The 18,624-nt window shown below is 32.2% G+C and overlaps 1 protein-coding gene and 1 non-coding gene across 2 annotated transcripts; one reads left to right on the forward strand and one right to left on the reverse strand.

Moving 5' to 3' along the window:
• Window positions 1–807: 807 nt before the first annotated feature.
• TRNAG-UCC (transfer RNA glycine (anticodon UCC)) lies at window positions 808–879 on the forward strand. Its single transcript has one exon. It is a non-coding gene; the product is annotated as a tRNA-Gly (tRNA).
• Window positions 880–10,498: 9,619 nt separating this feature from the next.
• ABIL1 (ABI-1-like 1) lies at window positions 10,499–16,440 on the reverse strand. The gene is made up of 9 exons (XM_020356049.3): window positions 16,124–16,440; window positions 14,462–14,544; window positions 13,550–13,700; window positions 13,189–13,288; window positions 12,980–13,072; window positions 12,772–12,856; window positions 12,615–12,667; window positions 12,369–12,475; window positions 10,499–11,160 (listed from the first exon to the last, which is right to left on the reverse strand). Exons 1-9 carry the CDS (start codon window positions 16,220–16,222, stop codon window positions 11,002–11,004), a joined length of 930 nt encoding a protein of 309 aa, XP_020211638.1. The 5' UTR covers window positions 16,223–16,440; the 3' UTR covers window positions 10,499–11,001.
• Window positions 16,441–18,624: the final 2,184 nt, after the last annotated feature.

The following is an 18,624-nucleotide window of genomic DNA, read 5'->3' on the forward strand; positions in this document are numbered from 1 at the left end:
AACTGTCATGTGGGGTTGGGTTGCTTGATCTTCTCCTGCAGCTCTGCTAAACCATCTTAACTTAAGCTCCTCTGTTCTACACACTTTCAATTTTCATCTCCATATCTAACATACTACAAAAATTATATCAGGTATGTGTCTCATGATATTTTGCCATTGCATTTTTTAATGGGGACCATGCTTGGGGTTAGAAATAATTATTTATAAAGAAATGATTGGTTTTTTATATTAAAAATGTTATAAAATTAAAACAAACAAACAATGAACAAATTCAAATACAATTTTATTATTTTAATATTCACAAGTTGATAGAATATATGACATTAGGTTTACACCAATGAGAGGAGTTTATTGGAAAGAAAGAAAAAAAAAACTAGCCTTTTATAGCCTCGTGTATTAAAGTTCAAATAATTATGGAGAGAAATGTCTATGTTTATTCTTTTACCTTGTTTGGAATATATGTGGGAAACATAATAAAATATATAATTATCTTTCATTTATTTACCTGTTTTTAACCAATTACCTAAAAATAAGAAAACTTTTTGTGATGTTAGTTTGAGTTGGAGAGCATTTTCCATTTGAGATAAGCAGAATTGACAATGACCATGTCCATAACATAAGTATCAGACTTTGAAAAGTTACTCAATAAATTGCTATTCCTCAATCCTCACGAATCAACCCATGATTTTACCAAATCACCCCCTGTCAGTATCTTCCTCGCTGTCATGACAGAAACAACAACCGACAGTTAACAATTTTAAAAATATAACAATTTTATATGATTTTGAACTCCTACTATCAACGGTTGCGTTTGTAGTCCAACGGTTAGGATAATTGCCTTCCAAGCAATAGACCCGGGTTCGACTCCCGGCAAACGCAGTTATAACAAAACCTCATTTTTTTTCTTCATTTAAAGCCTAAGCAGGCAGCTGTTGAATGATGAATCATGAATCATGCAGCTGAAAGGTACTGATCCCAAAGATAGATATCATATCACAGATTCACAATTTACATCTCACCATCGTCGTTAACTAATGTGATAAGGACAGATCCAGATGTAAGGCTTTGTTTGAATTTGAAGATGGAAAAGGGGGAGTGGAAAAGGAAAGATTTGAAGGGAAAGAAAGTGAGGTTGTTTGGATTAAGTGAAAGTGAGTGAAAGTTTGTGAGTGAATTGATTGATGTGATAGATAAAAATAAATTTTTTAATTGATAATTGTGTAAGATTACTATTTTACCCTTAAGTTAAAAAAATTTATAATTATTATAATTAAAAAATAAATATATAAATTTTAATTAAAAAAATTATAAAATATTAAAAATAATTTAATTTAAATATTTACTTTAAATTTAATGATAGATAAAAATTAAAAATTTAATAAATAAATATATGATATATACTTTTACCCTTAAATTAAAAATGAATATAATATTATTTATTATAAATAATAATAATTACAATAAAATTATATTAATAAGTATAATTTTTAAAAAAATAATAAATAATGATAAGAATAAAAATAAATATTAAAAAAATAATAAGAATCATAATAAATAATAATGATACTAATTATAATAAATAATATTAATATTAATAAAAATAAAAAATATTATTATTTTAATTTTATAAACAGGTATTATTTTTTTTATATTTTCACTTTTTAATATTAATATTTAAATAATAGGATTTTTTTAATATAAAAAAATTGTATAATATAAATAAACAAACTTTAATATATATAAAAGTGAAAAAATAAAAATATGAATATTTAATTTATATATATAAATTAAATATTAAATATTAAATATATATATATATATATATATTAAATATTTAAAAAATATATATAAATTAAATATTAAATATTAAATATATATATATATTAAATATTTAAAAAATATATAAATTAAATATTAATATTAAATAATTATATTAATTTAAAATATTATATATTAAATATTAATATTTTATATATATATATATACGTTATATGTTATACATATAACATAATTGATTATGTTATATGTATAACATATAGCATAATCGATTATGTTATATGTTATACATATAGCATAATTGATTATGCTGTGTATATATACACAACATAATCGATTATGTTGTGTATATATACAAAGCATAATCGATTATGCTTCGTTCTTCTGCTGCATGGCATATGCATGGGAGGGGTATTTTTAGATTTTCACAAATCCTACGTGTCTTTCACCTCCTTTCTTCCCTTTTGTGTGAGGAGAGTAACAGTGTTTTCCCTCTCCTTTCTTCGCCTTTCTTTCGTTCCAAATAAGGAAAAACAAATAGATACTTTCCACGTCTTTCTTTGCTCGTATACAGTACTCTCCCGGAAACAAACACTACCTAAAAGTTTCCCAAGGAAACGTGTAAAAATCTCAAACTTCAAACCGTGAAATATCTCATTGTATCCTATTATTCTTCTATAAGTCACGAGGTATATATAAATCTTTAGCATGCTAGACTTATACATCGTACGGACCCACAAATAAACAGATGATTTTCATATCGAAAAGATGTAAAAAATAATGGTAGATGTATAAATAATTAAATTAAATAATTTAGATATATTTAATGATAAAAATTTTATTAATATTTTAATTTTATTTTTTTTATGATAAATGATCACTTTGTAAAAAAAAAATTCTAAATCCCACACTGCTACACCTTTTCTTTTATTACTCCATTGCTATCGTCTACTTCTACTTCTTCAACTTTGATTCCGACAACTGGATGGACACTATGTTACCATCGCCAACACCCTATGTTTTTTTTTATTATTCATAATTATTTTCTTTCTTATCCATCCATGGTTGAATAACCCCAAAACCAACCCCAGTAAAAGAAGTGTAGCCCGTTGTCGACCCTCTTCCCCTACCAACTACCCAAGCTGAACTTGAATTCGTAGAAAAATCAATAACCATTATCAAAGCTAAACTTGAACTTGAAGAGAAACCAGCAAGCTTCAGAGGCGCAGATAAGACCATGAAGACAAGATTTTTTAATCAATTTCCTTTAAGAAGGAGACCAACGTGGTTACCTGATGGAAGCTAAATGAAGAAGGTTGATGTTCTCCACTTGTTCCATGCTTGGACCGTGATGCTTTGAGGTTATCTTCTTGAAATTCCGGAAATCTCCATTGAAGAAGCTTCAAAGGAGGTGAAGTCTATGGAGGAGGTTCGGTTACTTCTCTTGGATGGAGAAATTTGATGAACCAAAGCAAGGTTGAAGGAACCTTGATGAAAACCTAGGAGGAATAGGTTCTCACGGATTTTGGTGACTCTTGATTGAGAGAAAATGCAGAAGTTGATTTCTCATATATGTCAAAAGTGAGTACAATTGTAGGAAAATCAAATATATAGGGGAAGATAGCTTGTAGGAGAAGCTAACCTTAACCATGGTTCACTAGGAACCATGGTAGGGTTAATTAAACTCCCACGGTTTAGCTAGCTTGTAGGAGAAGCTAATCCTTGACCATGGTTCACTTAAGAACCATGGTAAGGTAAGCTAACCTTACTTGAGTTTAGAAGCTTGCAAGACAAGCTTCAAAACTCAAGAAGGTTTACTTAAGAAATTTGGCCAAAGAGAAAGAATGAGCTAGGCGGCCCATGGTTCAAAATGCTCCTTGAATTAATTTGAAAATCTTTGATTTGGTTTAGTTAGGTTCATCATATGATGATGAAACCTAGCTAAATCAAATCTATTAAAAATTAGGAGCAAAATGAGTCCAATATGCAAAATTTTGCCTAGGCCCAACTCAGGCCCAATTTCTAAGCACACCCTCAAGCATTGCTAAATGTCACCCCCTTTTTCCTACTGAAAAAATAGAAAATGAAAGTATCAACTAGGGAGGTTAAATGGAGTTAAACTCTCTAAGTAACCTACCTTAAAATCAATATACAAACAATTAGAAAAAGCAAGTAAAGTGCCTCACAAATACAAAGGCAAAAATAACCTATACAAGAGACTACTATATGTACAAACAAATGAAAAGGTCTTTAAGATCATCCCATTCCTCTTGGTTCTTTTAAGATATCACCTCTTGGATTCCTTGGCCTTGGCCATAGTCTATCATCCCCTCCCTCTTGAAGAGGATTTGACCTCAAATCTCGAGTGTCTTCATGATTATTGGCCACACCTACAAATATATAATAAAATTCATTAGAGGTGATATTTTCAACAAATAAATGTGAAAGGAATATCCTATAAGGAATCCTTTCATGGAACCTAAAGAAATCAATGACATTAGACCTACTAATATAATGAATAGGATCCTCTCCTAAACATAGACTAGGTATATTATTAAATCCTAAAAATGTGCTAAAACTAAAACTATAGCACACTAAAGACTTAATCGCAAAAACTAAAATATCTTGCCTAAAGTACCCTATGTGGTAACCTAGGCATTTCCTAGAAAATAAGGAAAATACTACTAAGAAATTTCCTAAACAATTTTGGATTATATTATTTGTTGGATAGTCATGAAAAGAATTTGTCACAAGGAACCTTGAAGGTTCATATGTTATATCCAACAAATAATATATTCCATAAATTGGGTGCATTATTGACACAACTAAGGTAGGAAGACTATCTACCTTGGGCACCACCAAGGAAGTAGCATGAGAAGTAGAACTAAATGAAGTCCACTTCTCCTTCACAAAATCTTGAAATTGAGATTCTTTTTCTTTACAAATAATGGATTTGTGAATCTCTTCTTCAAGACTAGTGGCAGCGTGAGGATAAGAGTTAAGGTCTTTATGAATAAAGAGAATAGTTTTCATAGATTCTTTAGTGATAAAGCAATTCTCTTTAGACATAATTCCTTTAGAGGATATTTCTTCCTCTTTACTCTTCCCTACCTTTTCTCTTTTTCTTTTGTTTTTCATTTGTGTTTGATCCTCCGCCACTTGTTGAGGTGAAAGAGGATAAAGTACAAATTTCTTTTCCTTGTGAGTGAAGGTAATTTCATTAGTAAGACCATCATGTACAGTTTTCTTTTCAAATTGCCATGGTCTTCCTAACAAAATATGACAAGCTTCCATTGGTACTATATCACATAAAACTTGGTCCTCATACTTCCCAATGGAAAACTTGACCTTCACTTGTTGGTCAACTACTATGTCACCATCCTTATTAAGCCATTGCAAATGATAAGGTTGAGGATGTGGCATAGTAATTAAACTCAACTTTTTAACCAACCTAGTGCTACAACAGTTGCACCATGAACCACTATCAACAATGAGAGAACAAGCATTATTTAAAACATTACATCTTGTATGAAAGATGTTCTCTCTTTGTGATAGGATACCACTAGGTTGATTATGAAGGATTCTCCTAAGCATTAGGAGCTCTCCTTCATAAGGATAAATTGGCTCCACTTTGGATCTTTGAAGCGTTGTTTCAACCTCACTCTCACTAGAAGAGGAAGTAGTAGTTTCTTCTTGACTACTATAAGTGTCATGCCCCCTTAAGATCATGACTTTCTTTGTAGGGCATTGAGAAGCAATGTGGCCTCTCCCTAGACACTTGAAACATTTAATATCACTAGTCTTTGTGCTAGTGTGTGGAGTGATGAGATCTTTATCCTTATCTTTATTTTTCTCTTTCCTTTTAGCCAATTCTTTGGAGGGTTTTGAAATAATTTTCTTTTCAAAAGGGTTTTCCTCCTCCAAGTAGTCTTTCCTAAGAGATCTAGAGAGGGAGCTTTCTTTTTTAGAAGATTTTCTCAATATTTGTTGTTCTACCCTTACACAAAGTTGGACCAAGTCATTTAGGTCCCTGTAGGGTAGTAGCTCCACTTGGTCTCTAATCTCTAAGTTAAGACCACTCATGAATCTGGCTACTGTAGTGGCTTCCTCTTCCCTTATACAAGCCCTCATCATTAAAAGCTCCATTTGTTGTCTATAGAGTTCTACAGACATATCTCTTTGTTGAAGCCTTTGGAGCTTATTCATAAGCTCCCTACCATAGTAAGAGGGAATGTGTCTCCTCCTCAATGCACTCCTAAGATCATTCCAATATTGGATAGGAGGATCATTGTGGAGACGTCTTTCTCTTTCCAAAGAGGTCCACCAATACATTGCATGCCCTTGAAAGCTAAGGGTTGCAAGAGGGACTTTTCTTTCTTCACTTACCCTATGGCAAGCAAAGAGTTGTTCTACCTTCATCTCCCAATCAAGGTAGGCCTCCACATCATCCTTCCCAAAAAATTGAGGGAGATCCACCTTGGATTCCCTAGTTTTAATAGTTCTTCTTGGGGGAGGTTGATAATGGTTACCTACATTAAGGCTTTCATTAGGAGATGTGTATTGTGAATGTGAACTCCTACTCTTTTTCCTATGTTTTCTCATATCTTCTTTCAATTTTCCTTCCTCTTGCTTTAAAATTCTCAACTCTTCCTCAAGATAAGCAAGATGTCCTTCTCTTTCAATTCTTTCCTTCTCTCTTTCAATGGATTCTTGCTTTTTCCATAGTTTAAGTGATTTGAGCTCTTTAGTGATATAAGAAAGACTTTTTGGAGAGCCATCACTTTCACTATTGGAGGAATTTTGAGACATTTTAATTCAAGAGATATTTTTCACACAAAAATAGTTTTTATGAAAATAAGGTTTTGGAGTGCTTTAGACTTGGCACTTAGAGGTCTAAGAGTACAAATTGAACTTTGGAGGGAGGTGAGCTACTAAAGAGCCACTTAATAACCAAGCCTCTTCAAGTAAAAATCTCTAAACCCCCTTGTACTTTTGTCTTGCACAAAACAATTTTCACAAAGAACTTTTCTTAAAGGAAAAATAACAAGCAAGTGCCTATGTGTACAATTTATAAGATGCTTGAAAACATAAAGAGCAAGAAAACTTAAATTGCTTGAAAACTTAAATGACTGAAAACATAAATTGCTTAAAACATAAATTGCTTGAAAACTTAAACTAGACGTTGAAAGCAATTAAACCTAAGTGAGAGCTTGAAAGGCACCAAAGACCTTCAAGGACCACTCTCACAAGTACTACACGTGATTAGCTATTAAGAGTTCTTAAGGAGAGATGGAGATACACCAAAGACACTCCAAGACACTCCTTAATAAAGGCCTTGTACAAAAAAATTTGGAAATTAAAAATTACAAGAAAATGAAATTCAAATTTTCTTCAAATGAAATGCAAATTCACACTCCAAATGAAATGTAAATTCACAATCAAATGAATTTAGTGGCTATACTTTAATTTCAAAGAAAACAAATTGCCACTAATTTAGAAACAAATTTAGCAACGGATTTTGTGAGGAAAACTAGTTTTGGAACCAAAAATTCCGTCACTAAATTAGTCTCTAATTTTCACAAATTTTTTTTTTACAAATGGTATAACTTCTTCTTGCTCCAAATCAGCCACCAATTGCAGCCTCACAAGGTGTTTCACTCCTCTCTTTAGAAGCAACTTTGATGTTAGTCACTTCTAGGTGTTTCCAAGAGCCTAGCCACCAAGAGAGAACAAACTCCCTAAGCAACCACCAAAGCCTTCAAGTGGATGTCCTTTGCCTTGGCCTCCTACACCTTTCAAGAAGCACTCAACCACCTTCAAGACTGAATATTAGTGCTAAAACTGAAAATGAATAATTTAGAATGGCTACACCAAGTGGTAGAAGAAAATGAGACAAGACTAGAAAGAGTTCCACAAATTGACAAGCAAAAATTAAGGCAAATTTGGAAGCTAGTACACACAAGAGTAACCTAGGAAAGGCACTAGAATGGATTACAAAATTAAAAGCTAAGATTATGAACAAAAACAAGACACAAATAGGTGGCTGAACCAACTAAAAATGTAAGCAAAAATTCATCAAAACCGAGAGCAATTTAAGCAAAATTTTCACTCCTTTTGGCTTTTTCTTTTGCTTTTTCTTTCTTTTCTTTTTAGCAAAATATTTTTCTCTTATTTTTCATTCAATGTTCAGGAGTTTTGAATGCCTTTTGATCACTTAGGAGTCTCGGTTTTAAGGTAGAAAAACTGCAGCAAAAAATTTGACACAAAACAAGAGGTGTTCACATGCAATTTTCAATTAGTGCTACACAATTTTGTACTATTTTTTTGTCAAATTTTTAAGCACTCTTTCTCTTGTTTTTCTAATGCATTTAAGACACTCACACCTCTGTTTTGGTTCTGTTTTAATGTTCAAAAAAATTTCAATAAGTCTCAGCCACACAACATACTCAAGGAAAACCTAAGAGGAATTAGTGTTTATGAATTTTTTTGACAAAACTTTTAACAAGACATAATAGAAACCTAACTCTAAGAAATTTGCTAGGACTAATAGCAAATTAAGAACTCAATCATGTAAAACAAAAGCACATATGGTGAGGTACAGATTCAATAAGAAAAAATACACAAAAATTTCGGACTCAATCAACACAACACAAAAACTAGGTCAAAACAAGCTAGTCTAGGAATCAATGACATTCAAAGGACTACACATGACTCTAGACAAAACATATGATTCAAAAACAAAATCTAACTCAAAGTATGTTGTCCAATCACGGACACATGTGAATGAATGGAGAAGACTCAAGCAAATACAAAAATGCACAAGTTCAAGAGTACCTAAAAGCACAAAACCGAAAATGATTCATAAGAATAGGAACAAGCAAACATGAATCATTTACTTCATACTTGACATATAGGATCCATAAAAAATTGTATTAGAACTAGATCCATGCAGCAAACACAATTTTAAGACATAGAAAAGGAAGAATAGACAACACGGATTCAAGTAAGAAAAGTTAGAAACAAAAACCTCAAGAGCACTAGGCTCTAGATACCAAAAATGATGGAAGCTAAATGAAGAAGGTTGATGTTCTCCACTTGTTCCATGCTTGGACCGTGATGCTTTGAGGTTATCTTCTTGAAATTCCGGAAATCTCCATTGAAGAAGCTTCAAAGGAGGTGAAGTCTATGGAGGAGGTTCGGTTACTTCTCTTGGATGGAGAAATTTGATGAACCAAAGCAAGGTTGAAGGAACCTTGATGAAAACCTAGGAGGAATAGGTTCTCACGGATTTTGGTGACTCTTGATTGAGAGAAAATGCAGAAGTTGATTTCTCATATATGTCAAAAGTGAGTACAATTGTAGGAAAATCAAATATATAGGGGAAGATAGCTTGTAGGAGAAGCTAACCTTAACCATGGTTCACTAGGAACCATGGTAGGGTTAATTAAACTCCCACGGTTTAGCTAGCTTGTAGGAGAAGCTAATCCTTGACCATGGTTCACTTAAGAACCATGGTAAGGTAAGCTAACCTTACTTGAGTTTAGAAGCTTGCAAGACAAGCTTCAAAACTCAAGAAGGTTTACTTAAGAAATTTGGCCAAAGAGAAAGAATGAGCTAGGCGGCCCATGGTTCAAAATGCTCCTTGAATTAATTTGAAAATCTTTGATTTGGTTTAGTTAGGTTCATCATATGATGATGAAACCTAGCTAAATCAAATCTATTAAAAATTAGGAGCAAAATGAGTCCAATATGCAAAATTTTGCCTAGGCCCAACTCAGGCCCAATTTCTAAGCACACCCTCAAGCATTGCTAAATGTCACCCCTTTTTCCTACTGAAAAAATAGAAAATGAAAGTATCAACTAGGGAGGTTAAATGGAGTTAAACTCTCCAAGTAACCTACCTTAAAATCAATATACAAACAATTAGAAAAAGCAAGTAAAGTGTCTCACAAATACAAAGGCAAAAATAACCTATACAAGAGACTACTATATGTACAAACAAATGAAAAGGTCTTTAAGATCATCCCATTCCTCTTGGTTCTTTTAAGATATCACCTCTTGGATTCCTTGGCCTTGGCCATAGTCTATCATTACCGATCTCCCCTTCCCCTTCTTTCTCTCATGTGTCACCCTCGCCCTCCTCCGCCATGCTCACTGGTCTATCCTTTGATCATGACACTGGCCATTCCCACATCATTGCATACTCATACAAAATCACCCTCCTCACTCCACCTTCGACACTGTTGCACACCCTTTTCACAACTATGTCTTCCTCGTTGAAACCAATTGAATCAAGCTCTTGAAGCCCTTGACGAGTAATTCTACGACAAGTGCATCACCATCAAAGTAAAGGATAAGAAGTGATTACTGGGTTAAAATGTCCAAATAGCTTATCAAAAAAGACCTTTTATTAATTTTAAATAATTAATATTCATTTGTCCACTAATAAACAATATGATAAATTTGTTCATCATAATCAACGTCTAAATCCTTTTTATTTTTTTATACAAGTCATTTTATAAAATATCAAACAATTACATTTACTGTTAATTTTTAATTACATCACATTTCAATTTCATTATCACATATTTTTCATAAGTTAAATTACACTTTTAATATCGTGTAATATTCAATCAGCGATCTGGATCTCCGATTTCTTTTTTGGTGAATAGATAGGAGATGTAATTTTCTCTTTTCAAAATAACTAGTTTTAGAGGTAAAATTGAGACAATAAAGTTGACTGATACATACTTAAATTCGAAAGTAAAAATACAAATACAATTTGTGACTTATTCAATAAACGAGTATGTAAACAGGGCAGAAACTTTTAGGAAACCCATTCCCACCCTTAAAAAAGTAATTTCTGTCCTCCGAATGGCTTGATGCTATTTTTTTTTACTAGTAAAGAGTAGAGCGTAGGTATCAGAATAAGACCACGTCTTGGAAATTTTGGCGACACATCAAAACTCCAAGGACAAGAAAATTAATGGAATTTTCTATTTTTTTTTTTCATTTTTTTTTTTTGCATAGTATACCACAAATATACATTTTACGGGTGCTGAACACTACAAATCCCAATTCACAAGATTAAGATATCGCGAGTAGAAGACCAAGATCCGACCATTATCAATGCCGGCTACTCGCAGGATCATTATTCAAAGGCTTGAATCAGAGACTAATTAATTCTGAAATTTTGCATAGGGGAGAGGATGCCTTTAGAGGTATTCATGAGAAAGAACCAGCCTTCAACTTGGGTGCTTTCTGCTTCACAAAGAAAGCTGATAGCACACTTTTGCTTCGAGTAGGGATTTGGACATTCTCACGCCGATTTGGGTTGTCAAATGACCTGTATGCCGTCAGTGGTCTGGAACCCTCCAATGCATCCTGCAGATAGCCACTCGTGAGTAACTCTTTCATAGAAAATTTACGAAAATGCAAGGAAAGAACATTAATGAACATTCCTTTCAACCCTCAGACTCTTGTAATCAAGCACAATAACTAGCAGGAAAATGTTGTCCAGAGTTTCAAATATTAGGTGCATTATTTGATAGATAATGTTAAAATTTCATGTGTTTGGTGCAAGTCAAATAAAAGAAATAGTTTTTTCTTAGTAAGCTGGAAACAACCCTCTAAAGCTTAATGCTATGTTTGGATATCTCATAGTAGGTAAAGCGGAATGGAATAAAACAGAACAAAATAAAGCAAAACGGAGTGAAATGGAAAAAAATTACCAGTCCCTTGTTTGGATATGCTATTATTGGAGCGAAAACTTAAATTGGTTTCACACACCCCTTAAGTTGGGAGGGGATAACATTCGGGGTTTTGGATGGAACATATAAACATGTCATTCCATCACTTCCCAATAATCCAAACAATTCATTCCATCACTTCCCAATAATCCAAACATTTCATTCCATGCCCTTTGATCAATCTCCCAAAAAAAAAAAACTCTACGGAGACATTGTATTGATAAGGGAATTGAAGCAGAATTACAAAGAAATATAAGAGCCAACATTCTCCCCGCCAAGGATACTTTCTGATGGCTTAAAACTAAAATAGTGGCTGCTTCTACCCAAGGACTGAAGACAAACCCTTCTTAACCAATGCAACATTGCTTGCCAAAATAACTAATTTCAGTAAAAGATAGAGTACCAATGACAACAAATATGAAATTAGAAGAAGCAGTAATTCTAAAGCAGTCAAGCGTCCGCTAGACATCATAGATATTGGTCATTATTTCTTTGTCCTATCCCAGTAAACATCTGTCTGCACATACGTTCATATTCATGTTCATATTCCATACAGCAATACCATAGCTAGACTACAAAATGCAGAGCTCATTACCTACATGAACCATTGTATAAGTTGAGGTCATTGAAACATTTCATGCAAGATATTATTTGGTAACATTAATGACAATTTAAAACCTTTTTCCCTTTTTATTCAAGTGTTAGACAAACAACTTCACCTAAAATTAATAAACAGATTTTAGAACACTTCCAGATATTTGGCAGAATAGGTAAATAAATCACAAGTTGACAATCAAATACGGCACCACCAGGCACCTGCACTTTTGTTGAATATGAAATTACCTTGCGTGTACTACCCAAAGTGTGCATGGGTGTACTAGAAGTAGGAACTCCATTTGGAAAGTGAATTTGTGCTGGTGAGGATTTCATCCAGGTGCTCTCTTCATTATCTACAGGCACATAACAGTGGATTATAAGGATCTATTACTTCTACATCAAGAAATAACCAATGTTTGTCCAGTTGAACTGAATTATTATTTATATATATATATATATATATAATAAAAGAGATACAACTATATCACAAACCTAAAAGATGGAAAACACCAGAGGCCTTGGCAGAAAACTTTGGATTCTCAATGCTGCAAAAGTAGATGTCATATGATAATGCCATCCATGCTGAGAGTGAAAAGCACAAAAAACAGCAGTCTAGTACAGTCTCAACCTATTAAATTCCTAAACTTACTTTGGGGAAGCATGTGCTGACCCTTTCAAGGTAGACTTTGTCTCTGATGCTAAATGCCATGAAAGAGTTTTTGCCGCAGGAGTACCTAGATATTGAAATATATATGTTCAGATTAATAATATAATATTCACTTCCAAAATAAATACAGAAATATGCCAAAAATAATGCCAAAAATTCTAGAAGTGACAAAACTTTCACCAGAATACACCTGAAGATTGAAAACGGTTTCTGGTTTGAAATGGATTCTGTCTTGCATCAATCTGTATGTGTGGACTGAAATGCACCTTTTTATTGACAGAATCTAGCTTGCATTGATAAATAAACATACAGAACCATTAGTAAAAATTAATGCTATAGATCTTTAGTTCCAACTTCCAATAATTACTTCCAGAGGAATATAAAAGTGGCGAGGCCTACTTGGCAAAATGTAGTGCTTATGATGTCTGGGAATGAAAGCCAACAATTGCTGCTGCCGTAGACCTTCTTTATCAGTGTAAATTTGGCATGTAAGAAGTTTCTGCTAGTAGGCAAATATGTTAGTTACTTCAACTCTAATTGATTTGTCTATTAAAACATAGGGTCTTTCTTAACACACTAGTAAATGCTTCCAAGTTCCAATTAAGGGAAGCATTAAATAATTATGTTTTCAACTTTTCATTGAAATAAATGTTATCATTCTTATTCAATACCGAAATACTTTCGTTTCCTTAACCAATGTTCCAAAGACACTCATTAACATTTCTCTAAAATGCAATATCTGAAAAAAGTTTGTAATTACCTGATTCAGGGTAGCAACCTTCAAATCCATAGTTGAGACATCCAATGTTTGCTGCTCAAGAAGGTCTGTTAACTTGAATGCGACTGTCCCTAGATGATCAACAGCATTGACAAGGGCTCTTACAGCATAATCTTTCAGGTTGTCAAGTACCCTAATGCATAAATAGTAAAACTTAAGAAAAATTCCATGCAGTTCAAAGTTCAAACACAATAATATGCGCATAGGAAATGATGTTGACAGTGACACTCATTTGTATTGGATAGGAAATATGGCATGTTCCTGTCATATTAAAAGAACCCTCACCATTGTCACTTTTGGATACATTTAAATAAATTAACTAGTTACAAAATTATTTTAAGGACAAAATCTAGTATCCTTATCAAGGATGACTATAACACTCATTCTCACCAATTTCACAATTAAGTATGACCATTAGACCATACATTAAGAATCCATATAATGAATGTTTTTGCATGCATGAATGCACATGCACACACACATAATTGGAAGACTGTTAAAATGATTAGGTTTCAGGAGCCAATAAAATTAAAATAAAAAAAAAGTTTGTATTTAGAAATCATCATGTTGAAATAAAAAGATACAGTCCAATCTATTCATTCTTTTTATCCAAGTTTCATATCATTTTATCCATATATAGCAAAATACATGTAATATTTGATGGTATACAACTATACATATGTGCTAGCCACAAGAAATAATTGAAATGCCCAAGCAGAAAAAAAAAAATAATTCATAACATTTGTATCACTGGATAGAATCAATTCCATCACTAATTGTTTGTCCTGTTTGGGAGCTTCAGTCATATACATAGAGAAGCAGCTAAAGAGAAGGGGTAAGAATGGCTTGAAGAGCAATAAAATAAAAGAATTCATTAACAAAAAGAATCCTTACATTTGTTTCTGTTCACTATGGAGATAAGATTTTTCACAGTATTCTGCAGCAGAATAAAGTTGAGGCCTTAGGTTCTTAAGTTCCTGAAATGACCATAATTTAAAGATTAAATGATTGCCTACGCATGTTATAAATCATAACCATGCCCACCAAAGAAAAAATATTCATGCATATCATAAGAAGATCCACAGCTATGTTAATCTCTCAAAAAGTGATGAATATTATCTAGACTCTCGCCTTAATTAACAGCACAAATTAATATCATTTTGACTTGCAAATAGCCACATCTAGATTTGATCTCATTGACTTCAGTTCCAGCCATGCCCACCAAAATTTATAATTTAATTTATTATATATTGTACATATATAATGTTTTTTAAAAAATGTTTTTATATTTAATTACTTTTGATTCCTGCATTATGCTTGATATTTGGTTTGCTTTTTTAATTTAATCTTTTGTCTTTTTAATTGCTATAATAAAATCCATCCATCAGCTTCCCTCTTCTTGAAACTCTCAAATTCTCATTTTCTTTATCCACCATGAACTAAACTGATTAAATTATTTTTTGAACACTGTTCCACTCAACTCACCAATCAAAACATCCTATTTTATCCAAAATTAGAAAATTCTAAATGCTTATCTTCGTTGAAAACTTAGTTTCACATTCTATAAAATCATTAAACTTTCATCAACTTCGTACCTCTTGAAACATTTCAACTTATTTCTTAGATAAGTCAAACCCCTCAATTATTTGAATAGAAAATAAGGATGTGATGACTTTGTGTAGAGGGAAACTCCCGGTAAGACTTAATTGTAATAATTTAACTTAATATTAGAGGACTAAATTCACATTGGTCATCGCACAAGGACAAAAATTACATATAAGCATTTTTCAATTTAATTACTTCTATGGCAGTCTCATATGGAAATGGATTTTCTCTGGTGAGATTGGTACTACTGCAAGAGATCCTGGTCCTTCCATGGATTTTATTAATATAATATATTTCTATTATAAACTAAAAATTTAAAGGAATAAACGATGAGATCATTACACTACCCCTTCCCACGTTTTATCTATTGGACAAAACTTAGATGCAGTTTTGTAGATGTTTTTCATTTAGAATTAGAATTTCATCCCCGTAGGATGCATAATAAAATTTTGCATTAATGATAGGAGAATAAAATTTCTATTTAAATTACAGAGATAAAATTTCAATTAGGAGAATAACACGGAAAGCACCAATGAGAACTACATCTAAGATTTGCCCCAATCTATTTGCCATTTGGCCAAGCTAATTAAAACCATATAGCTCTGCCATTGCCCCCAACCCCAACACCTTTACCTTAAACAAATTTCAAGCCAACAGCATCTAAATTTTTTTAATAACAGCTCCATCCCCTAGTTTCAACACAACTGCATCCTTAATTCCTTAAATCATTCCGAAGCATCACTAACTCGATACACGCTAATTCTCTTCAAGTTTTTAACAATCCCTAACCAACACACGTGGCAGAACCTTGCGCAATCACACACACAAACCTAATTGGGAACAGAACTAGATGGCAGAAACAAAGTCAACCAAACAAACATAGATCTGAAGAGAGAGACGAAAAAGAAAAGCGACGGCAAAAGGAAAAAACGAAGAAAGAATAGAGAGAACCTGCAAGGCGTTGACGAAGCTCTTGCTGCGCTCCATGGAGGCTTCGTCGAAGGTCATGGCGGAGTTGAGAGGCGCGGCGGTGGGATGCTCCAACTCCATTGTTGTAACGGAAGGCAACTATATATCAAGAAAGGCAAGTAATGAAATAGCGGAAAAGAGAGTAACTAGGAATGCAGCGGAACCGCCATTGATGGATGGTGCTATTATTATGATTACTGCATAATGAATGGGAAATGGCAACAGAAGAGAGAGAAAGGGAAAATGGAAGAGAGAGAAAGAGTGTGTGTGAGGTGTGAGCGTGAGTGAGAGCTTTTTGGAGTTAAGTGGAAGGGAATATTTAATGCACTGCCACGTGGCAGGGTGGTTAGTTGACGCCAACTTCCACTTCACTCAATTCATCCTTTCCAGGTGAAAAGACAAGACTACCCTCGCATCTTCGGTTGACCTTAATCACCCACTGGCACTTCTGCTCTTCCAATTAATTCTCCTACTATTAATTAAAATTTTTAACTTATTGGATAAAAGTAAAACTCTCATTTATCTCATTATTCGAACAACTATAAATTTAAAATATGATTTTAATTATTTATCATATCAAGAAAAAAAATAGTTATTTATTTGTTCTTTCAAATTTCTTCCCAATTTTCATATTTTCACACTCTTGATATAATATCAAATCCATTTTTTTTAGGTATTTCCAACGTAGCGAAAAAATTAATCACTACTATCCACAATAGATACATCAAGAATAAAAAAAAAAACAAGCATCGTCCGTTAAATTATGACAGTGTGTATTGGTAGGTTACCTCTGTCCTTGTTACATAATTGTTGCAACTTGCATTCTCCACCTAATAACACCTAATGTTTTTTTTTATATATATTTAACGAAATGTTATTAAATAAGAAATAATATACACAAATAAATATGCATTATTTGATTAAAAAATATATATGTATACATAATATTTATGTTCCCAAAAACTTACTAATTTGGATGCTAATTTTATTTTTATCATGTTATTGCATATAAAAAATCGTACAAATGTCTAATGTAATTACTAACGCATTTTTTTTCCTTTTTGAAACTACGTATAACATCTGCTAAAGATAATTCTCTTCATGATGAGAAAATTGGTCACATCTAAGTTACATGGTTACTGGATATAGACGCAATTTGTATTTATTTATTTTTATAAAAAAAAGGAAAGTGTTAATCTCTATATATAGAAGGTATATGAAGATAAGACAAAGATTTAAAAGCAACAAAAGCAAGGCCTGGAAGTAGATTTAGGTCGTCTTTCATTTTCATTTGGTACGGATTACCTAACTGAATCCTTAATTACCACGCAATGAAATCAAAAACCCGACACCTGAAGATCTGCACGTAAGAAAGAAGGTTTGTTGCGATACTAAAAATAAAAATAAAAATCAGGAATACAACACCGTGCCAACTGAAGTATGGTGAGTATCCCTCGTATCCCGGATCAAATCCACACAAACAAATTTTATCATACTTTTGTTTTTTCATTGTCTTTTCCTCCACACATTTATCTGTCTTATTTTTTCTCTTATTGTTTTAGGGCATCTACAATCTTTAAATAGGTATCATTGACTCATAAATTTTATTTTAATGAAAGTTATTTATAAATATCTCTATTTTTTAATAACTTATATTACATTTTTTGTTCTAATAGGAGTTTTCATCAATAATATTGATCCAATAAGCTGTTTCTATCAAGTAATTTCAAAAAACAAGAAACATTGCTTACCGGTTCTAAAAAATTCTCTTAAACTTATAATTAAACATATTCTAAAGTGTAAAATATATCTCAACTCATCATTTACATACTTATTCTTCTTAAACAAAATATTTTAATTTTTAATTAATAATGAATCAATTTTTTTTCATATGCAGATGAACTTCAATCCGATTAACATTATTTAACAATTATAATTATTTTAATAAAAAAATCATAAGAAAAATACAACAACAATGAAACTTCACAAAATTATGGGAAAAAAAAATCCCTTTTTAGATAAGAAAGATCGAAAAATGAAACTAATAGATAAAGATCATGGCATCAGTTAAAGTCAAGGACCCCATATCATTAGTCTTTTTTCACTAATTATCACGTTATTTCGTTGTCCCCACTCCCCCTTTCTTTTTTCTTCCTTTAGTTTTTCTCATTATCTTTATCCACTTTTTCTACTTTTCTCCTCCAAAAAGGTTCTGAACAAATCTTTTTCATTTAAGAAAAAGTACCAAAACAATATAAAAAAATTATTAATGAAGACTTATTTTGTCTATAAATTATCGTTATTATTTTAGTTAGTCTTTGATTCGAAGAAAAAATAAAAAAATAAAAATAATAATAATTAGTGGTATAAAAATTTAAAAATTATATATTAATATATATTTTAAATATTAGTAAAAACCCAACCAATCACATATTTTCTTCTTCCACTTCATAATAACTCAATAACTTCAATTATCCACATCG

Source organism: Cajanus cajan, chromosome 3, assembly GCF_000230855.2.
Source record: "Cajanus cajan strain Asha chromosome 3, NIPB_CcT2T_4, whole genome shotgun sequence".
NCBI lineage: Eukaryota > Viridiplantae > Streptophyta > Magnoliopsida > Fabales > Fabaceae > Cajanus > Cajanus cajan.